This window comes from Neopelma chrysocephalum, unplaced genomic scaffold (genome assembly GCF_003984885.1).
Source record: "Neopelma chrysocephalum unplaced genomic scaffold, ASM398488v2 Primary Assembly neopelma1_81, whole genome shotgun sequence".
Taxonomy (NCBI): domain Eukaryota; kingdom Metazoa; phylum Chordata; class Aves; order Passeriformes; family Pipridae; genus Neopelma; species Neopelma chrysocephalum.
Window position 1 is genome coordinate 4,575,338 of NW_020897743.1, and position 27,488 is coordinate 4,602,825.

Here is a 27,488-nt window from a genome sequence, read left to right on the forward strand (position 1 = left end):
CCTTTCCCTTTCCCTTTCCCTTTCCCTTTCCCTTTCCCTTTCCCTTTCCCTTTCCCTTCCTCTTCCCCTTCCCCTTCCCCTATTTTTCTTTTTCCTTTTTTTTTTTTGTTTTAATTCAAATTGTAGACCTTTTGTGAGAAAATAGCTTTCTGATGATATATTTCTGCATGTGAAAAACTATACTGTGTATCACCCCACTGTGTCCTGGATCTATAAGTCATCACATTTCACAACTGAGGCCAGCTGCAAGTGTGTGTCTGTGTGTTCAGTGTTTACAGCACTGCTTGAAAACCTGTTTCTTGCTGAATAAATCATGGGTTCCTACTACTTTGAAAGGTTTCCATCAAGGAACCAGTATAGTTTGGTTTTATCTCAGAACACCTAGTGCTTTCAGCAGATTTCTTGCTGCTCTGGGCCCTGCGGGAGCCCCAGCATGAATAACCGTGGCATTAAGCCCTACCCAGGCATGATTTTTTTCATTGTTTTTTTCTCATATTGGGAGCTTCACTTTACCAGACACAGCATCAGGAGCGTGTTCCCCGAGTACTGATACCTTCCACCCTTGCCAGCAGTTATTATTGCAATGGTGTCCTATTTTATTGGGCACTTCATTAAGCACCGTGGGACTGAAGGAGGAAGAGGGAAAGAGAAGTCACTGCTCATGGCTTGGCTGTCCTAAATAGATGTAGAAAGGAAAGGAAAAGGGGATAACCTGCCCAAAGCCATCCAGTGAGCTGATGGCAGACCCAGAGGTAAAAGCTACATCTCTGTGGCATTCAGAGGAGTTTCTTAGGTGGACATGGCTCACAGCACCTCCCTGGTGACATGCCCACGGACCCCGGCAACGAGCATCTTCTTGCCAAAGCAGTAGCTGCACTCACACAATGGGTAGTTAATTCAGTGAATTATTAATGCAAATGTTAATAATTAAACTCAAGTGGTTAATGAGTTTCTAGAGAAAAGATCAAATTATACTCTTCAGATGTGGAGTTAGAATTTTGCCTAATTAGAAGAAATATGTTTTTCCCGTGAGGGGCAGTTGCTGAAGTGACAGTTTGGAGACTGTTGTGACAGCATTTGCAGCGATGGGTGCCAGCCAAAGAACAGAGCTTTTTTAGCATCTCTGATAGCATAGTAGTTTCTTTCGAAGGCATAATTATTCTGCATTCTTTGCACAGTTCATTAGGAAAAGAAAAACAAAGAACTTGTATTCCATGTGGTCGATGTTCACATGTTTTTATTTTAGCATGATAGAAGTTGTTGGATCCAGAGAGTAACATGGTGTCTCTCTCTCTCTTTCACTGCTAGCCCAGAACTAGTACTAAGTTTAAAAGAGTTCTTCCAGCTCACATCTGTTATTCAAGGGTCCATCTTTATTTCTTGTGAGAAATCTCAGAATGTGTAAAAGTGTAAAAAGACTTCTGTAAACTGAAAATCTCAACAAGAAATGAATTTGTGTCAACTTGGGTGATTTCGTCACCTTGAAATCTTTAATTTGTGTAGAATTTTTTTTTCTGCTACTTTGTCTAACATAAAAATGAAAACGATATTCCAAACTTCAGGATTATTTTTATTTTCAAACTGTAAGAATGAAATTTTCCCGCTATTTTTCCTGGGTACTTTCTGTTGAGAAATGCATGAAAACCGTTTCCCGGCAAAAAAGTTTCCATGTTGACTTAACACATTTTTTTGGCAAGAAAAAAAAGTTTTGTGGAACTATTCCAAACCAAATCTTGTTGTAATTATTATCTTCATTACATCGTCCCATTTGCACGCAAAACAAGTAAACAGGATTGCTACAGAGCCAGAATTCATCAGATGTGTCAAGATAAAGCAGATTCAGTTTCTTTGAGCATATGTAAGGCAGTCCTTGTGGCACGAGAGCATATGAGAGAACAAACAACCTTTACTAGTCATTAAACAGACATAGCAGAGCAGAACTATTTCGTATTTCCAGAAGTTAGCATTTACTAAACCTCTGGTTTAGTCCCTTTGTTTGAGAAAACCCAATAAATATGTGCCAATAACTATATAACCTACCAGACACCAACACAGCCCATGGAACTGGTTCTAAGTGACTTAACTCCTGTTTCTGTTTAGTGACACCTTGAACTGCCCTGATACGGTGGGAAGTTAGTTCCATACCCAAGGACATCCAAGCCTTGGTGTGGAGGCTGTTGAGCAGTGATGCCTGATCTCCTCAGATGGCAAGCAGGGTATTTTTAATGTCAGAAAGAGTTAGGGTCTCTAGCAATGGCTTGTGCACTCATCAGCCTTAGTTTCTGCATTTTGAAGAACTCCAAACTCTGCAGGTGATAGGACGCAGAAAGCTGAAGTCAAACACAATGTCCACTAAGTAACTACTAATAAAATTAGTTAAAAACACACCCTTATAGAAGTGCCTTTTATCTGCAAATTTCTATCTTGTTTCCCTATAATGAAATTGTTCCAGGTTGAGCATGTTGGGCCTGAAGTCCTTCAAAGGTAGGTGTCTCCTCTGTGGTGGTGGGAGGGTTGGGATGGGCAGGAGTGGGGGATCTGTGGTGCTGCCCTACAGGAGAAGATACCAGAGTGGTGCTGGCACCCAGCACAACACAGCCCGTGCCAGGGCCCAGAGGAGTTATGTGCAAGAGCTGCTCCCTCACTGACTCCTGTTTTATGAAACCTTCTGAACCTGTGACATATACTGCAGGGATTTTATGAGGTAATTTTGAAAAAAAGAAAAACAACCCTTCTTGCAATTCTCTGTTGGTTTATTCACACTTGTAGGAGCCTTTTTCTCTGCCCTAGGGCAAAAGGAAACTTTTCCTGCTGCAGAGACTGAAGAACTCACTGAAACTAAATATAATCCCCCAGATTCTGTAGAGAAGCATAATGTGGGTCTAGATGGTTGGCTGTGCTGCTTCAACCTTTTCAGGCAATTTGCAGCATCCTCTTTGCAACTGAGGAAACTCTTCCAGCATTCAGGAAAACACAGTGGAGATGTCCCCTTGTTAAAAGTATTTTCTGTCTGTAACTCTAAGCTATGAGCTGTGAAGATAAATCATAGCAGCTGTGTCACATTTGTTTTGGAAAGAACCTAGTGTTACCCCAGGATACAACTGTCACTGGGAAAAGGGATGGTGGAAGGTACTATTTTCAGTCACATAGGAAGATGGTGTCAGCTCTGAATTCTTCCCAAACCCTTTTCCAGGTGGGAGGGTCCTTACACAAATAACAGGGATTTGTGGCACAGATTGTGATAAGGAAAATGACCAAAACCAAGAAGTCTATTGTTATTTGCTTTCCTTTTTTCTTTTTTCTTATTTTTTTTCTCTTGGATTATTTTTTTTAGAAAAAGAAATTATTACTGAGTTATTTATTACTGACAAATGGATTTAGATTGAGATTTACTTATTACCTTCCAGCATGAGCTGGATGGTGGTAAATTGGGAAAAAATCTTGGTTTTACATGGCAAGGAATTCTGGTAGGACAGGTAGGGTCTGTTCTTAGATCACACAAAACAGTGCAGCGTTTGGTAAGCTGTGGAAAATCTCAAAAGCACACACACACACACACACACACACACAAACCTCATTTAATAATGGATATCCTGGCAGGAGCAATGGAAGAATTCAGGAATTCCCTGGTGGTTTGTTGTTATCACTGTATCAGCTCTGCAAGTGAGGCATGTTGAAGCATGGAGGAAGAGAGGAAGATGGTTAAGTGCACAGCTATTGTTACTCAAAAATCAGGCTAAAACTCATAAAAATCAGCACACCAGGCACACCTGAGTATGGATGGCTTTGTTTCTGATGGCCCTGTTTGAAGTATAGCAGAGCAAATGTGCTTTATGTTACCTCTATTGATAAAGAGATCTTCTAAATAACATTTATCTAAGCAAGAAAAGAGGTAAGAAAATGTTTATAAAATTCTTTCGCATCCTTGTCTTGTCCAGAAGAATTATTTAGGATTATAGCTTTGCTCATGCATTATTTGTGCACATTTTGTATCATTGAGAGCCTCTATTTTCTGTCTTCACAGAAATGTAGGAAAGAATTCGTGCAAGCAGTTGTTCACCTCTGGATAAAATGTGATCAGGCAGCATTGCCTGTTGGGATAAAACAGTGCAGTGCTGTCATTTGTCAGGGTAGTCTTGGTGGCCCTAAAGGACAGAAGGGTAGGATCTGGGGGTTGCCTTTTTTCTGTGTGCCTATATGGGCTTTTTTGCCTTTCCCTTAAATTTCTGTTATGATGCTGGCAGCAGAGATTAATTTTCTTTCCAAAATTGTTCTAATGTGAGGTCTTCTCACTAGTAAGGAAATGTGTTCAGCTGGCTGCTGACACAACATCTGTAGGCAAAGGCTTGTGAAAGTCAAACACATTCCTAATTTATGAGGTACAGACTGTTCATGTACTCAGGTTGTATAGACTTGAGCTTATATAAAGTTTCTGTGATTCTCTGTGGATATTAAAAAAAAAAAGGCATTCCAGTGCAAAGGAGGTTTCTTGGGACTAGCAGCTCTCTCAGGCCAGAACTTGCCCCTGTGGGGTGCCCTGCTTGGAGCTCCCTCCCAGCTGGCTGGGAATGCTCCTCTCTGCCCAAGACTTATTGGTCACCATCATATCAAAAACTTGCTTGTTATAGGAGAAATTTGCACTGATCTGGTTCATCCCAGAGGCTGACTTGCCACAGCTGTGGCTTAACCAGACTGTAAGTCCCACTTACATCGTGCTGGAATGGGGTAAAATACCACAGCTTGCTCACAGTGCAATGTACAGGAGCATCAGGGCCTCATTCCCTGCTGCCTGGCCTCTCCTAAGGTTTGGCACATCTGAGATGTGGGAGCTGGAGTGTGGGTTTGGTTTGGGGAAGAGCAGTGTTGTGGAACCCTGCAAATTGAAATGCTAGCTTTGGGGAATGACAGTGTGTTGTTGTGGAGACACCTTCAAACAACGTTGCAGTGGAAGGACGGGGTCAAGAATAAAGCTTGAACCCTGTCCTTAAGTTTTAACTGTTCTTCTTAAGAATGTCTCACTGAAGTTGTTGAGTGCAAAGTCACTGGCCTTGAGAAACTTTTAGAACCATGAGTCAAGTGCCCAGGATCAGAAAATTCGGAAGATAATACACCCTGCTTTTATATATATGCTTTGCTTTCTGCTTCTGAAGCCTTTAGGAGATGTGTTTTTCATGTTTTGTCTGCAGCCCTGAGACCTTCTGTCTCAAAGGGCTGGGAATTAAAAACCCGAGACAGAAGACACTAAAGGACTTGTGAGGAAAACCTGTGGCAGTTTGCAGTGCTAGGCTAGTTTCATTTTTCCCAAAGTAATGGGAAAGCAGGGATTGGAATAACTCACACTGCTGTTAGCTCTCATAACTAGTCTGTACTTTGGCAGCTTAAAAGAGAGGAAGTAAAAAGAATTCAATATTAAATAGCAGCAAGTGGGAACACGAAGCATTTTAAGATGTTTATCAGAATTCTTTATAATGTTTAAAAAATAAATTTATGATTGAAATTCAGCCTTGCCCTGTATTTCAGCCATTCATGTAAAAAAGCTTATTCTGCTTTTTTCCTTTTGAATGTTGAGATTCAGACCTGTGAGAGGCTATCTCTGTTTCTGTCCTGGGAGCAAGGAGCATGGAGCATTGGGCTTTGATGTAAACTCTTGCTTTAACTCGGTCTTTTTTCACGTGTTTTTAAATGTGTGTATTGTTTTAACGAGCAAGCCACCAAAACAGCTCTGGTTCTCGAGAAGTAAGGCCTGTTCTTCTGCCCTCCCCATCACACTCCTGGCTGTTGTCACTGAAGCCTCGCAGCTCTTCTGGAGCTGGGTGAGAAGTGACCCTCTCTGTGAGCTGTCCAGCAAGGCCATGTCAGCAGCAGAACTGGCTCTGCTGAGTAGGCTCTGAGAAAGAACTGCAGCACCCTCGTTTCTGAATGAATTGGGTGCTCTGATGCAGAGCTGGGCCTCGTGTTTCTCTGTGCTGCACCACAAGGCTCATATCTTTGGCAGAATAAAGCCCTTCCACATCCAAATGACTACAATAGTGCTTCTATCTGGAAAGCACAAACTATTATGTACTTCAGTTTTCTGAATGAATTTAATGGTGTAGAAGCATCAAATAGAAAAACTTTTGTTTGGTATTGTTATGCCTTATGAATCCTCAATGAAGTTACAATCTCTTAGTTTTGGTGGTTGTTTTTTTCTGCTTTCCTCCTCGGTTCTCTGCTTGAACAGTGTCTGCCCTCCCACTCAGCTTTGGTGGTAAAGTAGAAGTAAGCTCATGTTTACTTTCAGAGCTCTTCTCTGGCCAGGGCAGAGTTACCTGCTGGTTTTGTGGGGCTCAGGTCCCTGCATTTGGTGAAGTTACTGTGCCTTGGGTCAGTGTATGCAATAGTAATGATGCTTGCACCATCCCTTCATCCTCAGCAAATGTGAAGTCTCACAACTTGGTGGTAATGAAAGAGCTTTAAGATATTGTGCCTTGCTTTGCACTTCATTTGGCTCAAAGAGGGTCCTCTTTTTGTTCCATGTTTATTTTTGATTGATACAGAGACAAACTACTGCAAGAGGATTTCTTGGGTTGCTTCTGCTGTGTGTAGGTGACTTTCTCCATCATAGGTGTCCCAGAGTTATTTGGTTTCTAACATTTTCCATCTCAACAGCTCTCAGAGCTGCACATAAAACATTGAGACTGCAGCAAGGTTCAAAATCCTCGAGTTTGCTCAGGAGCTGTAAACTGTAAGCTGTAAACATTATGTTTATTGACAGCTGGTTGCTGGTTGTCTGATCCATCCCTGAGGTTCCTAACAACTTATGAGGTGCTCCCCACTTTGGTGAACGTGCCTTCATTCAGTCCTCCTTTCTGGTGCCATATTGCTGATGGGCATTCCCAGGTGTGTGTTTTGGTGGCCTTGGGCTGGAATAATGCTCAGGTGTCTGTTTTGCCAGATCTTGCTTTCTTTGAACCTCTTGTGAAGTGTTTTGCAGTAGCACATCACCACTAGCACAGGTTCTGCTATCCACCACTTACTGATGATGTTCTTGCCCAAAGGGGTTTTCCATCACAGAACATCATCCTGTTGTGTCAGTACCTGTACTGAACTCTTTGTTTTTTCTGACAGTTTAGATTTGCAGAACAAAGTAAACTTGAGTAAGGTATTTTTTTTAATGACACTGAGAGGTCTGTTATACTTTGGAGCAGAACATAAAACGTAATTCTGCCTAGGGCAGTCCCATGGAAACTCTAACACTTGAAACCTGGCTTGGGTTGTGCTGCACACAGGAATTTTCCCTCGGTAGGGTTCAGAAGTTCTCTTAGCCCTGTGTTATGGGCTTCTGCATCCTGCTTTCCTCAGCCTTATGTAAGGGGCACAAGGCTGAATTTGTTCTTACTTTTGGGAGTTCCTGAGACAGTTCACTAAAGGGCCTGTAAGCTGCAGTCAGAAGTTCAAAACCATACAACTCACAGATCATCCAAATGAGTGGTTCAGTGGCTCTTTCCCCAAATTATTAAGGAGACAGCAAGCAGTGGTGGCAGCAGGGAACTGTGCCATGTCCCCTTGATTGAAGGGCACAATTTCAGCCCCACAGGCTGATCCCACCAGCAAGGTGCTGTGACTCAGCGTGCTCCTGTTGACCCATGTGGATGAAGGTGATTTCGGCCTCACTGAGTGCTCAGTATTTCTAATTGCTATTTGGGCTTCTTTAGCTTAATAAAACTGGGAACTGAAAAATGTGTTTGCCCTCTGTATGCAAATCTTCCTCGAGGGTCAGATGTGTGTGAGAGGAAAACAATGCCAGTGTAATTTTGGAATTACATGGCGATATTTGTTAGCTCACCTGCACGTGGAAGTCTATTACTGCCTGTTAATTAATGGAAGTAACATAATAGTTTCATTTTTAAAACACTGCTATTTAACAAAACGTGTTTGCAATGGTTATGCTGCCTGTGTAAAGTTGCTTAAAATATTGTTACCTGGCCTGATACTGCTTGTCTTTAAATATTCCTGTGATCATTTCTTTGTATTGGAGGTGGGTTTAGAGGTGTTTGCGTTATTGCACAAATAGATCCAAGCCCCATTTCTGCAATTGTTCCAAGTGCAAGTTTGATGACACAGGGGACAAGATCTCCCTTCAGCTGGGATGTGCAGGAGATATGGCCTGAAAAAATGGGAATGATACAGGAATGGGGACACTGGGCTTTTGCTTCTTGGCTTTCCTGTTGCTAATAGGTCAACATACCAGCATAATTAATTGATCCAGCCTGCAGAGAAGTTGTATCTACTTGTCACAATGCATGTGTGCGTTGGGAATCCCAAACTCCCATTGATGGAGCAGGAGTGCCAGGCTGGTGCAGCACTGACAGAGCTGATTCCCAGCTGACACAGCCTGGCTGTGATTGTGTCACCCTCCTCCCCACATTGACCAGCAAGGTAATTAATGGGCCTTGTGTCCAAAGAGATGTCTCTGACACTGACTCCCTGACTCCCCAACCTCATTTGATGTCTCTCAGTGCAGAGCTTGCTGTGTGCTGTACTTGTACTTGTGAGCTAAAGCAATTTCTGCCTCAAACTGTTGGAGTGTTTGAACTTTTTCTCTGGCAAGAGGGAGACACACTTCTTGCTCAAAGACTTCAGATATTGCCTCCAAATGTACTTTTGCTGGACTCACTGAACACTGCACTCAGTGGCAAAGCTCTCATTCCCTTATAATCATTGGTGCCAGCATCCAAATTATTTCAGTTTGTGGTGATACTGAAGTTGTTAGAAATCAGAAGCCAGGAGTGACGGACCTTTCATTTCTGATGGAGTGTTTCCCTCCTGTGAAGGGCCTGTTGTTACCAGAGGAACAGAAGTGTTTCTCTTTCAAACGTACTTTACCTGTGTGTGTGTTTTTGTGTGTGTTGTTTTTCTGCACTTGACAATTGGCTGTTTGTTACTTCCTTAACTCTGAACTGTTTGCAGAGATATTACCTTGCTGACAAAGTGAAAGCAATTTAGTAATCGCTTGCAAGAGAAAATCGACTCCATTAGAGTTCAGCTGTCTTTGTTTCAGCCATTAAAAGGCAGACACTGCCTGATTCATATATGAATTGCTTTGATAGTTTTATTATTTTTCCTCAGTCGAGTTGAATAAAAGTGCATTTGATGACCTGCCTTTGATATACTTCTGCTGTTGTGACCTGTGGAAGCAGAACCTGGTCTCCTGTCACCCATTGCTTACATGGGGACAGCTCTCTTTGGGTCTCTGACCACACAACACATCAGTCATCCACAGCCTGTCTGGAAAACATTGCTGATGCACCTGAGGCATTTTACCCCAAATTTTACATAAATGTAGGAATAACAGTCCTTCAAAAAAGGAAATGGCTGCTTTGGATCCGGTTTGAGTAATGTCACTTCTAAATACAAGTTTTCCTTCATATACTGTCACTGAGACCAGAGGTTGTCTTTACATTTCTCTGTTAGTCTTTAGCCTTCATATTTTCTCCGTTGTTATGTTCCTGGTTGTGTCTACAGCTTCTCACCTGTTTTCATTTTATTTTCTGTGGTCCTAACTCTAAATGCAGTCAAGTGCCTGCCTGCTCTTTGCAGCACCTTGGGACTGCCTCCCTGGTTGCAGGTCCAGCGTGCCTCAGTTTTGACAGAATCTGAATTGCACGGAAATCCTTATTTTGTGTGTGCGCCCATAAAGAGAAGCAGGTTAATCCGAATTACGTCAGCTTCGAGAGACCTCCTTTGCCTTTCATGTCATGCTGCAAACCGAAGTGTTTTCCATTATGTTTTGTCTCCTTCCTTTCATTTTTCCTGACTCACATATTGATGTCATAGATGACAGTTTGTGTCAGTGCAATTTGCTCCCATGGAAATGACTCCCGCGCAGTGCGCGCGTGGCATCCGACTCCTCACTCTGCTGCTTACATAATTTGGGAGCTGTCAGAGCTCTACCCCAACATTGCCCATCTGTCTGTTCTCTCAAAGTTAATGAGCCTTTTTTCTTCTTGCTTCAGGCATATTACGCACCCCTGATTTATTCATAGATGATGTCTATTAAAATTGTCAAATGCTTTGAAAATTAAATTATCTCTCTAAATAAAGAGCCTGCTTCTAATCTCGCTGAAGATGTTTCAACACAATTGGCCTGTTTTCTGGTGCAAATCAACAGTGACTATGCTGAGCTCTGTCTGACCCCCAGGCAATTGGGCTTTCTTATTTAATCGAAAATACTTGTGATTTACTATAGTGTAAGAGCTTAGAATATGTCCCTGGCTTAGTCTGGGAACAGCATCACAATGCAGAATTTATCAGGATGAAGGCATCCAGGTTAAAGTGACCTCTTATGGCATGAAACAGTCAACATGGGATGGGGAGGTGTATTTGTTTGCTTTTGAAGCAATGGAGCACAAAGGAATCTCTTGCTCGGTATATATATATATATGTGTATATATATATTTGTATAGCATAGATTGTATTTGTCCTTTTCATGTCCCACTTGTCCTTATGTATGGCTCATATGCTGAAGTAATTATCTTTGTTTCCAAATGATAAACTCATATTTTACAGCCAAATTCTTTTTAGCTATTTGTGGTTTGTATTATCATATTTCATTGTTATTTGATTAGTTCATTGCTCGGTCATTCAGATTTTCCTGTGTTATGTTCCAGCCTTTCCTGATGTGGGTGTTGCATCCTGGTCTTGAATCATTAATACATTTAATTCCCAAAGTAAATGTTTGGGTTAGGCAAGATTAAAAAAAAAAAATCAGTGAAATTACTATAAAGATCAAATCTTTCCAACCTCAACAAACACCTTGCTTCCAGCCCAGGGTTTGTTTTTTCAGCCTAATCCATTTTCATCTCCTTTGCAGCCAATACCAGGGCAGTCTCACAATTGCTCTGTTCGTCTTGTTCTCTGGAGTTTACCTAATAACTTCCCTGGTGACACCATATCAAATGGTTTAATGGAGTGTGAGTAAGTTAGAAATATTGCTTCTTCCCCCCCCCCCCCAAGAATGGAGTGTTACAGAACAAACGAACAAAATCCTGTGGCACCAAGTTACAATTTACTCATATTGCCTTTTATGGTACTTTCCATGCATTTTTGTGTTTTAAATTTTCCTTTTAAATCTGTTCTGAAACTTTGCCTGGTTGAGGTCAATCTAAAAGGTTTATAATTGTGTGGATCATTTTTTATGTTTAAATGCAGGCATCACACAGAACAATTGTTTTAACTGTTTCGATTTGATGTTCTTTGTCCTTTTTCTCTCTCTTTTTTTTTTTTTTAATACCTGTTGTTTTCTTTTCTACCTACTTTTGTCATTAGGGTTTCCATTAGCGCAGATTTACCAAAATTATCCAATTGTGATATATTTAGATCACAAAAGTGTTGGCTTTTTGAATTTATACTGTCAGTCATCCCCTTTCAGGTCCATATGGATCAGTCTTCCAAGGGAAAAAAAAAGGTGAAGAAAAAAATTAAAACACCTTCCTATGAATAGCTGCATTTTCTATGTAATTATTATATCAACTGTTACTATGTGTGAGAGATATAAGTTAATTAACACATTAATGTTTCAATAATCCCTTCCCTGACACTGTAGAGGAATGTGACAACACATATCTAATTAAACTATTACAGTAAAACCCGTGAGCTTTTTGTCAATTCGTTAGGGACACTATTTATTATGCTTTGACCTTAATTTTACTTTTCCCTGGCTTATCTGAGTCTGTGATTTATTTTTTTTTTTTTTTTTTTTTTTTTTAAGACAGTCAGCAATGACAACAGGAGGTGCACTTAGGAATATGAATAGCTCACCACCACAGTAGGGAGGAGGCCTCTGTTAAATTCTTTGAGCTTTGAATTAGAGAGTTCTGAAGGTTGAGGTGCTTACTGGAAAAACTGATTTAAGGGAGAAGCTACTTCAGCCACATGGGGTCCTTGGTGATGGACCCGGCTGTGCATGGGCACGATGACTGAAAAACTGCCTGAGCTCAAAGCAAAGGATCATGTGTGACATGTGGTGCAGGGTGTGTTCCATGTTACTGCATAACAAATCTCAGTTTATTTATCAGAAAATGAGTGATCCCATGGCGTGGCTTCAGAAGACACGCAGAGCTGGAATGAGCAAAATGCTAAACATCAGATGATTTCTTGCTTGATTAAGGAATTTGACTTATTAAGTAATAGATGAGTCACCACTGTTCCCCCAAAACATGGGCACATGTGTTTTGTGTAATGGTGTGTGTACATTATGCTGTGACTCATGATCCAGGCTGGTGAATACCCGTGTTCTTCCTTTCCAGGCTGACTGCTGCTCTATATTACTGTTGTAAATCAAACTCATTATTACTGTATGTGAGATTTCCCTTAAAACATAAATTGAAAATAAATCGCTTCATGATTATTTTTTATTTAGATGTATGTGTGTATTTAGGTGTGTTTTCCTATGGTTGCACACGTACTGGTAACAAATGCCATATATATGGTAACTTAAAATTATGAAGAAATTCAACCACAAGTGGGATAGAGCACTGCGCTGCAAAACCTGCTGAAAATCTTCTGGTTTTTAAATAGGCCTAGCTTTAAAACTTGCTTTAAAACTTCTCTCTTCTCTCTTCTCTCTTCTCTTTTCTCTCTTCTCTCTTCTCTCTTCTCTCTTCTCTCTTCTCTCTTCTCTCTTCTCTTGTCTCAAAACTCCTCTTCTTTTATGCAATAATTTTTGTCCCTTCCCAAAAGGGTGGAAATATCACATGTGATAGGTGGGTTTTGGTGACTGATTGTACTCATTTGGTGAACGATGTACTCATAATTTGCATTCCTAGGGGTGTGAAAGTGAATATGCAAATAAGGCTTAATGAGGGTTGTGGTTACCTTTGGTCAGAATTTATAGTTGACACAAGAGGCAGAATAAACACTTTGGTCCTCTTCTATCTGCTGAAGTGGCAGTGAAGGCTGTCTGACCTTCATCAGGGGGTCTTTGGGTGCATCCTTATCTCCTTAACAAACCAGATTTATAACAAGGCTTGTTATGCACTGCGAAGGGAGAGTGAGGACAATCACTGGTATAGAAATGAGGTGCTGCTTCACCCCAGACACCATTCCATCCTTAGCCAATGCCCATAGTGAGGTGTCTTTTTAATGCTGTTATTGAATGCTTTCAGTTATTTATCAATAAGGATGAAGCAAAATCCAAATTTTAATTCACTATTAACTCCGCGTGCAGTGACAGGTAAATATTGCAAACACAATAATAATAATACAAATAATAATACAAGAATACATCTGCCAAGGAGACCAAGGGATGCTCAGCTGGTATTTTTGAGCAGGTGAATTTCAGCCACTGGGGACACGTGTATTAATTAAAAAAAAAAAAAACTAAACAAAAAAAGCAGAGAGGCAGTTTGGAATTATATCTACCCATAGAAGATATGAAAACCTAGGGTGTAACCATTCCCAAAAGTTAGGACAGTATGTGATGAGATTCAGATTTATTCTGTTGGGGATTTCTGTATGTCTGAGCCAAGAGAGCAAGTTTATCATTGCAGGGAGTGGCAGAGTATCTACATCTTCTTGTGAGGTTCTCAGGTGCTCTGCCACAAAGGGAAAATAAAAAGGATGCTAGTCTTACTGCCAGAAGGTAGATTAAGATCTCTCTGTGTGCTTGTATTGCCTTGAAATTTCTGGAAAAGAAATTAATGCCTTTCTGACTCGGGATGAGGGAAGATACAGAGAGGGAAATTGATGCTATTTGGTTTTTAGACAGAATGCTAGTGATTCATGATTATGACCCTAAAAAATATCAATACTTGAGCTTGTGTCTGCAAAAATCCATTTTCTTCTTGCTGTGAAAAAAAAAAATGAAATATTCTTTTTTAGTTTGCAAGTAATTAAATAGTTATTTTCTGTGTAGGAAATAAAAAATAGGTGGAAAACTGTGTTTGGGGAGGTTTCCCTAAGGTTTTATTAAGTGTTTTTTATGCTGATTTATCCCCAATACCTGTTGGGCAAACTTCCAGAAGTTCTTGCAAAACTGAAAAACAAGTATCAAATTCTTCCTTGGAAGGAAAGTCCCTAAACAAAGTGCTAATAGCATGTTCCCAAGTTCAAGGGTAGCTCAGGAAAATATTTAGATTGGGCATAACCACTTCTCTGGACTGCAGCAAACTTAGAAGTTGGTATCTGCAGAATAACCATTAAGTTTTGATTTTTCTTTTCCCACTGCAGTGGCTGGGAAGGTGTGCCTCTGCTTTGACAGTGTAAACACTGCTTTCCAAAGGCAGGAAGATCTCCTGATGCTACCAAGGGACTAAAATGAATTGGGGCTTTCCAAAATTGCCGCTTCTCGGAATAGTCTTGAACTGTAGGTTCCTTAGACACAGGTGGCCTCGGGAGGTGGTCGAAGGTGAGGACTTGTCACCGGTGTGTGCATCTCTCTGGTGTGACAGGAGCGTGTGTTGGTGCAGCTGTAAGGCCCTGCTCCCTCAGGCAGGCTGGGGGTCCTCACAGGTGTGTTTTCTCCTCTGGGCATGCAGATTTTATTTCTGGCCTTGGGAAAACCAAAGGGGAGAGGATGTACTGGTCTTATCCTGTGCTTGAGCAATAGGGACAAACACAGGGGTTGTATCCAGGGATAGGAGCTCGAAAGCACCCCTAGGCTGGACAGCTTTGCTCATTAGTACATTTCTGATCCAGTTATAGGATGATTTAAGCTGGAAGGGACCTCTTGAAGGTCTCTAGTCCAACCCCATGCTGGAGGCAGAACTAACTTCAAAGTTAGATGGGGTGTTTGGGAGCAATCCCCAGCTGTGTTTTGAGCATCTCCAAGGATGGAGATCCTGCAGTCTCTCTGTGACCCACTTCCCTTGTCTGACCCTTCCCACTGTGACTCCTTTTATCTGTTTTCTTCCTGTTTTATACATGATTTCCTTAGATCTATCACTGTGATTGTTTTGCTGTGCAGCTTCTGGAAGAGTCTCCCTGTCTCCTCTGTAAGCACTGCCAGGGAGCTGTAGGCAGCAAACACATCCCTGTTCAACTGTTTTTCTCTGGGCTGAATCAAACCCAGTATTTAATGTGCTTCAGTCCAAATCACCTTGGTCATCTCTGTTGGACTTGCTCCATTCTCACACTCTGTTTAAAAATAGAACTGCACAGAAATAGGGATGTTTCTCAGTACTGCTAAAAAAACCTGCCTAAAATACAGAATTCTGTAAATAGAAAAATATGATTTTATTCAATCATTAAAATGAAAAGGCTCCTTGCAAGTTTGCCATGAAAAGATGTATTTTAAAGCAACCTTCTGTTCCAAAGAAAAATGGAAATGAATTTGGCAATGGATTCCACAAATAAATTAGTAAAGATGCAAATAGCAAGAAAAGTAGAGTTTTGAGTGAAGAATGAAGCCTTAAATCTGCCTTCTCGGGCCTAAATCCTGTATCCTATTATATAATTTAAAATTATTTGCCATTTTGAAAAGGCCTTCATGGAGCTATAAAAATTTATGTCAGCTGACTGTCTGGCTCAGATAGTTGTGAACTATCTGCAACTGTTTTCCTGACAAAAATTGCAGTACTTGCAGTTCACTTTAGTCAACTTCAGATTTATTTTGTCCCTGATGGAGGTCTACCATCAAAGCCAAGGCTAAAGGAAAAACTTTACCTTTAAAACTGTTTGATCTCTAAAAACTTGTTGGCTTTCGTCTGCTTATTGATGAGATGTGAATGCGACTTGGAGAACTGGATATTGCCAATAGCTTGGGAGGGAAAAAAATAGCTCTTGCATATGGCCTTTGTACCTTTGATGCCACTGGATGTTGCTTGTTTTTCTTGTGGGGAAGGAATTGCTGAAAGTCATTGCTTTTGATCATGAAGTACTTTGGGGGTTGGGGTTTTTTTACAGCAAGACCTACCATGAATTAATGTATCATTCTCCGTCTGCCTGAGACTCAGGATCTTTTTTTTGGGGCTAAACTGAAAATCCTTGCTTTCTTACCCAGTTTCAAATGCATGTTGTTAACATGCAGGGTGTGAGTCCCAGAGATTTATTAAATGATTTCCAGGAGCTCTGCAGCCTGTCTAGGAGAGGCAGGATTCTGGCTGGGGGTTGGGGAACGTCTCGAGTTCTCAGCAGGCAGCTGATTTTCTCCAGGAAAAAATGTCCTGAGCTTTGAAGGGTAAAACAACTAAAGATGAATGCATTTAATTCAGAGAAAAAAATAACTGTGTTTATTCCAAGAAAGGTTTGGTTTTTTTCCTTTTAGCAAGTGTAATGGTGGTAAACACTCACAAAAGCATGTGAGCCCCTCCCTCAGTGTCCCACCAGTACAGACTCATGAACCATTGTAGTTTTTCTTTCCCTTCACCTTAACCCCCTGGAATACCTGAAAACTTCAGCATGCCAATCTCAGCTTTAAATAATTCATGTGTTTATTGATAAACAAAAATGTTTTTCTACCTTTAGCTTATTTTAAACTGGACTTAAAGACTGAAGGAGAAGAATGTGCTGAAAGAATTCATTGCGCTGCTATATCAAAAAGCGAGAGTGGCATAGAAAAGAACTTGGTTTGGCTGAATGTTTAAATTATAATTTTAAGGACTGTCAGTAGTAGGTTGAACTGGAATTGATGATTGACCACAAAATTCAGTATGTGTGCTTTGAAGTTAGCTATTGGAAAAAAATCTGTGATGGGCACGTTTTAATTTAAAATTATGGAGATAGTTCTCAAATAAATGCAGAATTCATGAATAAAATGTGAATTATTTTTCTGGTACAGTGATGTGCTTAGAAGACTGTAGCTGAAGGAATAAGTCATAAAGTTTTCCCTTGTGGAGACTGGGAGATGCAGTGAGAAAGAAAACTGATGACTTCAAGCCAGGATCTGTGTAAAATAATAACAAAAGTATTAGCAAAGCAGTAGCACAGTTAATTCTGAGGGTGGAGCCCAATCTTGAGCATTGCTGTAGTCAAATTCCCACATATGATTTTTCAAAATGAATATGCAAAATGCAAGAGGGAATGACCCTACTAATCATTTCAGAACTCAGTCCTGAGCAATTGTAAAAATAAATACTTTTAAAAAATAGGCACTTTTAATTCAGAAACCTTATCTTGCAGGTTTTTTTTTTTTTGTGGTGTGGTTTTGTGTGGGGTTTTTTTATTTGTTTGTTTTTATGATTTAGAGTTAAGGCATGCCCTGCCTTTGTTCCTTTGGCAGCCCTAGCTGGCCTGTGCCAGGAGCATCAAACTCATCCACATCTCTGGTAAGAGCTGAGGTAGCATCACCTTGTCTAAAACCTCCAGGAACTCAGACCTGGGAAGAAGTAAGACCAAGACTGAGCATCCTGCTGTCTGACTATGCCCTCATGTTTGGGCATGAAATTTCTGCTTCTCCTGACAAAGAGTGCTCGAGAGTCACGGAACCAAAGAGAGTTTCTGGAGACCCAGAAATTCCCTCTGGCTCTAATGGAGGTGTCCTGCACAGCAAAGCTCAAGTGCCAGAAAGCTGCCTGGTGTCTCCTTCCCTGTGGAAAGGTGATTTGGAAAAATTGTCATCACAGCTTTAAAGTAAAAGCTGTCTTCTGGGAAAAATACTCTGAAGTATTTAGAAACTTTCTAGAGACTTTTTTTTTTTTTACTGAGACCAGCTAAGTTGGAAAAAATAAATGGTCCACTGACCACTTGCTAATTCATCTGAAATGTGCAGCTGCAAAATTACTTTTTGTGCCCATAGTGCAAAACTTCTTCCTAAATATGAGGCTTAGAGACCCTCTGGGACTAATTAACCATAATGCAGAAGCAAATCTGGGTTCATTGTATGCACTGCTCATTTAAGAAATGGTTTTGTGCACAAAGCCCATTAGCAAGTTTCCAAAACCTTCATGAATGTTAAACATTTTATTATAGGACTCTGAGCACTTCTTACATTACATAAAACCTAATGTAATCCCATGAATTACTTTTAGCTTTTGATCCTGGATAGCAAATTGCTGTGTCACATGTGTGCCAACATTGCATTCAACAGCTAAAATGGGGCTTTTATTTAGTAATTTATTTAACAGTGATAGAAACTCTTTTCCTGTGGATTAAACATAAAGTTGAGGATATGCTCAAAATAAGGTGCATGCTGTTGTTTTTATTCTACTTACTAGTCGGCTTCCATACATTGTTCTACTACACTGTGCTTTCCTTCTGTGATTTTAGCCCTGTGCTGCACATGGTTTTTAGGGTCTTGACTCCAATGCAGTGGAAATGCAAAGCAAAGCTGCTGTTTTTCATCAGTTGTACAGGATTGGCAGTCAAAAAGGTTGAGTTCCTGAGGATGTATTTAGCCAGGATTAGGAAAACGTGCCCTTAGCTTCAGTGGGTTTAGGTACCTGCCTGAAGTCAAGGGTACCTTTAACTTGCCCAACTGGCCTGTGTTCCGTGGGCAGTCAGGGGTTGTAATCAGACTTGCCCTCACTGTCAGCTACTTTGTGAAGAAGCACAAATCATGTGAGATCCTCTGAGGAGGTCCATCCTCCAGGCTGTGTGTGGAGGGTGTTGGCGCTGCACGTGCTGGGCAGTAGCCTGGTGGGACTAGGCTTACTGAAATTACTGCTCAGCTTTTATGAAAGTCTGTCCTTTCTTTTCTCTTAACTCTTTGTTGTCTGTTTGTTTCAGGAGATTTACAGCAAAGCACCATATAATGTTGCCTAATACATGTTGTGTCTTGTCCACCATTCACATCCCGATAGAAACCAAACTATAGTTATTTATTATTATAGGAGAGTTAATCATTAACATCTGAGGGTTTTTACATTACCTTCATTTTACCTCAGAATATTCAAAATATATACAAACCCTCCCATTTTAGGTAATGGAATACTCTGAGCTTGGCCACGCTATCTGGATTGGTTGGAATTTCATGCAATCACTATTTTACACAGCAGCAGAGTATCTGTGAAGTGGCTATCAATTGAAACATATTTTGCTCTTCAAACTCGCTTTTGCAGGTTTCACAAAACATTTAATTAGTGATAATCAGCTTTTAACCAGCCAGAGCACACTGATGTGATTCTCTCCCTCTCTGCCCCCCCCTAATTGTAGACGTAGTCTGTACCCTTCAGATAAATTACTTGCAGTCTGGAGAACATCCTAGTCAGCAGGAAGGGGAAGAATAAGAATGTCAGTTGCATGGGGGATAAAGAAGGTGTTGTGTATGCTGTGATTTCAGTGAAGAATATCCTTTTTATTGACTTTTCAGAATGGTGAACTTGGAAACAAGCTGGAGATTGCAAAGTCTGCTTTCCCTCGAGGTTGCTGGTCAATGGTTGTCATCCACCACACCCAAGGAAACTAGAAGAGCTCCACGCTAACTTATGTGAGGTTTATTTCACTATGGGAGATCAAATGATTTTCTGGCTCAGGTTTTGTAATGTTCGGCATCTGCCTTGGACCTGCAATTTGGAAAAGGGCTCGTCTCTGAAGCACGGTTAAGAGACAGAAAAACCAGTCCCAGACAATGAGCACTTTAAGTAGCACTGGAATATTGCTCAGCTTAACGACAGTGTCTGTCACACTGGATTTTAGTTTGCATGGTGGTCTGATGGCTTGGTCCTTAAGCAGCAACTTGACTCTGAATCAGAGTTTGCCCACATCTGATCCTCTCAACACCTCTGAGAAGGGCGAAGTCTCTCGGATGTCCGTGAGGGAGAAGAATTGGCCAGCCCTCCTGATCTTGGTTGTCATCCTGCTGACCATTGGGGGGAACATATTGGTAATTATGGCTGTGTCCTTGGAGAAGAAGTTGCAGAATGCCACAAACTTCTTCCTGATGTCCTTGGCAGTGGCAGACATGCTGGTGGGTATCCTGGTCATGCCCGTGTCGCTCCTTGCAGTCCTGTACGGTAAGTGGCTTCCCTCCTTGTTTGACTGTTTGGATTTGCAGGGAGTCCCCTGAGGCTGCAGCAACCTGTTGTGCCCTTTTGTGTTTTGCCTGTTGTGATTTTTTCCTGTGCTTGTGGCTTGGGGTGTATCAGTGTGTACTTGGTCATGGGTCTGTGCTGAGGTTCATTCTCTGCTGGGAGCAGAGCTTGTTTTCGTGCTGCCAGGAGTGACCCATGAATTGGTGTTACACTGTGGGGTTTTTTTATTGCTGAGGCCACCCAGAGAATCCGCGACAGCGAGTCAGCTTTTTACCTTTTGGTTGGACTGCCCCAAAATCGTGCTGGGACACAAGAGCTTAAAGAAAAGCTGAGGAGCTTGTTCATGAATGAACCAACATTAAGCCAGGTCAGAAACAGTCCTTGAGCTCCCACTATGATCAGTGGGATTTGAGCAATAATGTGGTTAAGAAAGGAGGTTTGCACTAGCAGATTTGGCATTCAAATAAAAGCCTTTGCTCTTGGCCTTTGTACCTCAGCTTGCCTTGTGCCTCCCAGGGGGTTATTTTGCCTTTCCATGCCTCCGTTTCCCTATCCCTACCCTGAGAATATGTTCTCTGTTTTAAAACACTGAGAGGCCTGCTTGTCTAGGTGTAAGCATTTATTTCTCCCCTACCTTGTTAGGGTTGGTGTGTTTGCAGTAAGTGGGGCATTGCTCCTGCACTCCAGTGAGGAATCACTGTTAGCACTTCAAGGAAGTAAAATATCAAACACATGAAACTTTCATCTGGCTGAGACTCCAAATCCAATTTTTTTTTGTGGTGATGCTGGGTCTCTCCTTCCCTGGATGTTACAAAGGGGTATTTTGTTCTCCTCTGTATCTCTGGTCATCATGTTTGTATACTCACGTATTGATATAATCTGTGTGTGTTTAATAGATAACAATTATTCATTTTTTTAAGTCTGTTTTCAGATTTTCTTTGAAAAGTATTTTAATATTGATATTTCTTGGAAACAAATAATGTTGTTTACTTACAAATTTGATTAGAAATTGGCTTACTGTCCTATAAAGTAAAAGGTAGTGATATTTATCTGACTTCTTTACTTGCCTAAATGATGAAGTCCGACAGAGATTAATTTCTAAAACACATTGATCAAGCATACATCATTCAAAAATGTATATAACTTGTCTACAGTGAGTTAAATCAATACATGATTTAGGTACAGACCTAGCCATAGAGATCTTCTCCACAAAGCCTTTTATTTTGAACTGTCAGAATAGTTCCATCTCTAAATCTTGTATGTATTACAACATGTGTATTTTATTTTTAGCTTTTTACTCCAGTTCCCTGGAGCTTGAAAGGCAGCATATAAATACTGAATTATGTGACTGACCTGCACTTGCATAAATTCTGTGTTACCCAGTGACTCTAAAAAGGTGAATTTATGGAAGTGGTCTTCCTACATACATACTTTCAAGGTCTTTGGAAACTAATAGAAATGGATTTTCTGTTCTGCCCTAGAAAATGATTACTTGAGGTCGTTTAAAGGTGTAAAGCATCCTGCATCTTTAGCAGGAAGGAAATATCATTTATTTGAAGAGGAATTGTAATTATCCCTCTTTTCTGCCAGAGCACCAGTATTAGCTGTTGATAGCCCAAACACTTCTCCACAGACAAACAATAATAAATAGATTTTTTGGCAAAAGTTGTAATTTCAGAACAGACATGGAAAATTTGTGGAAATACTTTGAGAAATGAGGAGGCTGCTGGAGCAGTGCTGGGTGCTGGCACTGCTCCCTCAGGCTGGACCAAAGCAGGAATGTTGCCTTCAGGCTTTGTGAGGGGAGGAGGAGAAGCTCCATTAGGGGAAAACTGAGCCTCTGAGGAGCTCGTGGTTTGATTTGAGTAGGACCCCTGCGCAATCACCTTTTTATATTATTTAAGCTACAAATTGTGGACGTGAGCAGCCAGGGCTGTGCCACTCCAGCAGTGAGGGAAGAAGGAGTAGACAAAGTCTGTACCCTCTCCCAAGTGATTATTTCCTTATTCATCCTGAAAAAAAAAACCCTTGGTTTGATACCCACGAGTTTATGTCCTGACTGGATATGTCTGAGAAAGGACCAAAGGAAAAAGACTGAGGTTGTGTCAAGGGTATTGCTCCTCTTGAAATCCACCATTACATGTGGATGGCCTTTTCTGAGCATCTAGAAAAATCATTTAGGATACAAGACTAACTAGGCCACATCAACAACCTCAGCATTTGATGGTTCATGTAAACAAAACATGTGAGCAAGAGCACAGGAGAAAAGCAGGTTAAACCCATCGCTCATCACTACATATGGCTTGGACCAGACACAGCCGTGTCGTCCTCAGCATCACGTGGAAGCATCCAGCTTTTCAGAGTCCTATGGCTGTTTTTAGCTTTGGCAGGGGTGGGAGGCAGGTATTTTATATATCATGTTCAGCTTGGTGGACCAGTTCTTTTGGCAACATGAGTCAGCAGCTGGAAAGGCTTCTGGCAGAGCCACAACATGCTGTTATTACAACTGACAGCCTTTGGAGAGCCATCACTTATTCCTGAGTCTGTTTGATCTGGTGTCACCAAGTAGCATCTCTGCACTGCTGCACACACTGGTTTTGAGGACAATATCTGACCTCTTGTATAATGTGGGATTCCTTGGCTTGGTTTCCTTAGAGCCATAGTTTTTTTTAAAAAGTGGTTCTCCTTAGAGCAGCCTGCAAACACTCTGGAGGCCACAGTAGCCGGGAGGACTGTGGACACTATCTTGTTTTCTAAGGGCTAGAGATCAGGAAATTCACACATATACAATCGTAGGTTTTATGTTCTATTTTACTTGGTAGTAGACAAACCACTGTCAGTGATTAAGGGGGAAAATATTCACACATCAGCAGAATTCTTGTGAGAGTACCTGGAGTTCATGGCCATGAACTGAGCAGGGAAAGTGTTACTTCTTGGAAATATAACTGTGAATGTTCAGTCATTTTTACTCTGTATATTTTACCCTGTGCATTCTACATAATTTGGCACTGGGCTGTTTCAAAAGCTGCCATATGCTGTACTGAGGAAGGTATGCAGCACATCTCTTCTAGATTTGTAGAAGTCACTTCTAATTTATGTAATCAGAAAGGAACCTTAAAAATACATATAATAAATAGAAGACTGATGAAGTTACTTTTAAGGTTCCACATCGGGTCTCTCAGCCCCAATGATAAATTCTAGTTTACAGAGTAGGCTCATTTTCTTACTTTTCAGCTAATAAGGTAAATGAAGTAGATTTCACTTCAAGCATAACAAGAAAATTGAACCGACACCCTCCACAACTACTTGTGGTTTTCTTAATTAAAAGAAGGAAAAATCAAGAATCTTATTACAAAGGGAGGAATGGCAGAATGCAGCATGCTGGATTTTTCACCAATTAATCAGGGCTCTGATATATTTATCAATTAGTCTTTCTTAAGTGTCTTTCTTACACTAATCGATGAGTTGCATTTGACAACTTAGAAAAAACATTTTTCCTGGCACACAGTTCCTAAAGAACTAAGCAAATTAGTATGCTAATTAATAAGCATGTACCGGGTAGAGTAAATGAGAAATGTACATAGAGTTTAATCTCAGTGGAGAAACATCTGATTAATTAAAAATACTGGTGTGATAGGGCATCAGGTATCTTACACATAATGGAGCTTCTGACAACAGATGGAGTTTGTCTGCTCAACCCTGAGCACTTTGGGGACAACCAGTGGTGGGTTTACATCATGTCTGGTGTTTATGGGCAAGAAAGAGAGGGCTGCTCTTTATCTGCCAGGACCAATAAAGGAACACAAGAGAATCTCGTCAGGTGCCCTGAGTGGACATTACAGAAGATATCAAATCTTCTTGGTTGTAATGCAAAAGGTTCACAGCTGCCAACAAGTTGCCAGAGTGTAGCCAACAAGCGACCAATAGACCCATCTGTGACTCTAAGTGGAGGCTTCTCCCTTCCTTTGGGTTTCAGGCAGTGCTGTAATGCTGGGGGCTGATGCAGCCTCCAGGGACACTGGTGTTGGATGCAGCCCCAGCTGCCAGAGAAGCTTTACATCCACATTATTGTTATTATTGATAATTACCTTCATTATCATGTGGTGACAGAGATGTGCTGAGCACTTGGGCAGACTTGGATGTTGGTTTCCCTGCAGAGGGGGGAAGCAGGGCAGTTTAGCCTTTGATATGACATTCAGGTATCTAGAAATGGTCAGGAATTTTAAAACTCATGTCCAGGCACGGGCTTGGATGCATCTTGACCGCACCAAGTTCCAGATGGCCATTGCATTACCTTCAGAAATTATTGTTTATGCATGTTAGTTTTAAATGCATGATGTTTCTGTTTGTGCTAAGTAACCAGTACATTTTATTATTCTGCTAGGGTGTAAGTGAATGGAAACTCTCACCCTGCTTGTACTATCTACATAATAAACTCAGAGATGGGATTTTTTTTTTCTCTCCAGCGACACCCTGTACCTGGGATGTGTGCAGTGAAATTTATATCCAACAGGATGTATTACTTTTTTATCTTTTTCCATCAGAAAAAACCATAGGCTGCTACATTATGTGCTCATCCAGCAACACTTATTCTCTTTTGAAGTCCCCACATCTTTCTTGTAACCTCAGCTAACCTGTGAAATCTAAAAACCTGCTACATCATTATTCACCCTCTTCCCAGGTTATTAAATACATAGAAGACTTTAGTTCAGATACTGAGGGTCCTGCTACTGAATTTTCTCCACGTGAACAGCTGCCTGTTTACCTAATGTGACAAATGGGATTAAGTTGTGGCATATCTGTGTTGCTGTTGGGAAAGAAAGCTCTGTGTGGTGTGGCCTGAATCCATGTAACAGCTTCTCTTCTACTACTAAAGGTTTAAATTGTGCTTAGAGAGGAGGAGGGGAATACTAAATATCTTCTTGGATACTCTCTGTATCTCGTTGAATACAGAACCCTGATGCAGCTAAATGTTAGCTTGTAGGATTTTCTAGAGCCTCTGAAAATATTGCACCTTGTAATGATGCTCTGCTCGATCACATTTGGAAATAGCATTGGGATCCTACACAGCTTTGGCTTGCATTGGTGGAAAACTGATGTTTTCTGGTCAAGAGGAATGGGATTATTCTTGTTACTGGTGAAGTATTTTTGCAGCATGTGGGAGCCCAAGTCCCCGTTCTGCCAGCTTTGTGATGATCTGTTGCACAGAAATTAAAAATTAAACCAGTAAAACAGTAATCACTGGGGCATATCAAACTATATTTTAAGCCATAAACTAGGACTTCTGTCTTGAAAATGTCTTTTTAATGTAAGTCTATTCTTGCAAAAATCAGAAAAATCTCATGTTTATTCTAAAGCTGAATGACAGTGAGCTTCCAACCCTGTGACACTGCTGAGAAGCTCAAATTCTGTCCAGCACATTCAAACAGCAAAAAGCCACTCCAGGGCCGTGAAGCAGTGAGATCCACTCTGTGGTTTGCTGGAATGTGCCATGAACTGGGCAGCTCTGGAGCCTGTGGGGAACAGGAGTGGGTTTCTGTGGCACCTTCCTCCAAAGAAGAGGCTCAGTGTGTCCATCCGACAGCTCCCAGGATCCACCAGCTCCCGTATGAGCTGCTCCCCAGAACTTCTTGCCTGTTACTTCAGTGTTGCTCAGGTTCGTTTGCACATGGCAAATCATTCCTTATTTCCAGGAGGAAAGCAGAGGACCCCTTGCCTTAGATCTCTAATCTTGCTTCCTGCACTGCTGAGCTCTGGATGATGTAGCAAAAGGTTTGTTGCGCAAAGATAATTTTCAGCAGAGTAAATCAAGGCCAGCCTTCAGAGAGAGTCTGAATGGCACCTTGCTGACCCACCGTGGGTAGGGCCTGGCAGTTTTGTGCCAGGTCCTTGTGACTCATTTGAGCTCAGCTATAATCCACACTGTGGAGCATTAGTTTATGGGACTCTGAAGGGCAATTTTTGCTGTCAGATACAGAGGCAGAACTGTTACTATTTAATTTTTTACCACCTGCCTCTTGTAATTTCTTTGCTCTGTGCCACCTATATATCATCCAGCTCTGCCTGTGGCTGGCTTCTTGGTGCAGGCAGAGGTATTCTTTATTGCCCTCACTGTGTTTGTTGCCATTGACAAGAGGGTCTTGTCAATCTGCCAGCGTTAGGAGAAAACACGAGAGGACAATAAACATTTCACATTTGTAAACATGCTTTTTTTTTTTTCCCTTCTCTAAACCCCTTGCAGTTAGACAACCAGCTCCTTTGCCTACTGTGGGTTAATGGAGCTTTTAGCCTGTGATCTGCCAGGGATGATGCTGCTGCCCATGGAGCTCGGGCTGCTCAGTCCAGCACAGATGAACATGGCACAAAACACTTCCAACAGCTTCTGTTTCTGGGAGCTTCCATCATGAGGGCTGCTCATGGAGAAGGTTGCATGGTTGTCAGAGCATTTACTGATTGCACACGCTTTGAATCATTTTGTGTTAGATTTTGTCAAACAACACCCCTCTAGAGAGGTCGAGGGGATCCCAAAGCCCCCTGGGTATGCAGCCCAGAGCAGGGCTCTGTGCCAGCACCCCAGCCTGGCACTAGGGGGGTCAGGTGTGTGTGAGCCACATGTGCACCATCCAGCAGCCTCAGCACATTGCAGCACTGCCAGGCTGAGAGCTCATCCTGGCCTTTTTCAGGATAATGTGCCCGTAGCCCCGATTTTCACAGCTTGCCAAGGGGGACTGCAGACACTCATTCTTTGCCCTGAGGGTTTGACAGGCTTTTTCACAGACAGAGCCTCTTGCAGAAAGGCCTGAACAAAACCAGTTGTGCTAACCTGGAAAATGCTGCATGGAAGCATGTGACCATATTTCTGAGATTAAAGGTGACCCAACAAGTAGAAAAGAGAAGTACTTCCCTTTTTTTTTTTTTCCTAAATGTAGAAAAATTAAGAACAGGAATGCTACAGAACACCTTAGGTTTTATTTTCTCAATGTATTCCTGCCTCCTTTGTTTTGTTCAGTGGCAGCAGGCTGCAGGTAGGTAACAGTCTGAGCACAGGGGGACCTGGGGAATGGCTTCCTACAAAATGCACAAGGAGAGATCCCGACTATGCTAAAGTCAGTGGGAGCATTGGCAGTAAGTTCAGAGAGGTCAGGGCTTTTGCCAGAGCAATTCTCTGCCTCCTCCAGCCTCTTTTCTCTCCTCCTGCCTGGTCATGACTGTAGCTCTTGGCATGACTGTGGCACAACCTTTATTATCCAGAAGGGTCCGAGATGTTTTGTTGCTCTCCTCTGAGTGTGAGGAAAGCTCTGCCACTGCAATGCAGCTCCTTTCATGCCACTGCTGTTCATCAGGTTTCAGCACCATCACACAAAGCACAAGTCAGCCTCCTGTTAGAGCTTTATGGAAGATGTAGGTAAGAGAAATGAGCTGGCATTTGTCCAGGGAAAGTGACCCAATGTTGTGCTGAGTGAAACATTCAGCTCAGTGCTGAAATGTGCTCCTGGCCTGTGCAGGGTCTGATCCTAAAGTGTGTTTCAGTGGGCATTCATTTGCTTTATGTGCTTTGGGGTGAAAAGCTTCTTGTGGTTGCCTTTGCACTGGCTTGGTGAG

At 41.5% G+C, this 27,488-nt stretch overlaps 1 protein-coding gene across 5 annotated transcripts in view; it reads left to right on the forward strand.

Moving 5' to 3' along the window:
- HTR2C (5-hydroxytryptamine receptor 2C) overlaps positions 1-27,488 on the forward strand; it is a 208,002-nt gene that overhangs the window by 153,689 nt on the left and 26,825 nt on the right. For 3 of the 5 annotated variants that reach the window (XM_027690566.1, XM_027690564.1, XM_027690565.1), the window contains one exon: positions 19,226-19,868. In XM_027690566.1, coding sequence (XP_027546367.1) covers positions 19,484-19,868 — 385 coding nt within the window. In that variant the 5' untranslated portion in view covers positions 19,226-19,483. Of the gene's footprint in view, positions 1-14,272; positions 14,387-17,197; positions 17,244-19,225; positions 19,869-27,488 lie in introns of those variants that run through there. The other 2 variants (XM_027690567.1, XM_027690568.1) reach the window with 2 other exon arrangements.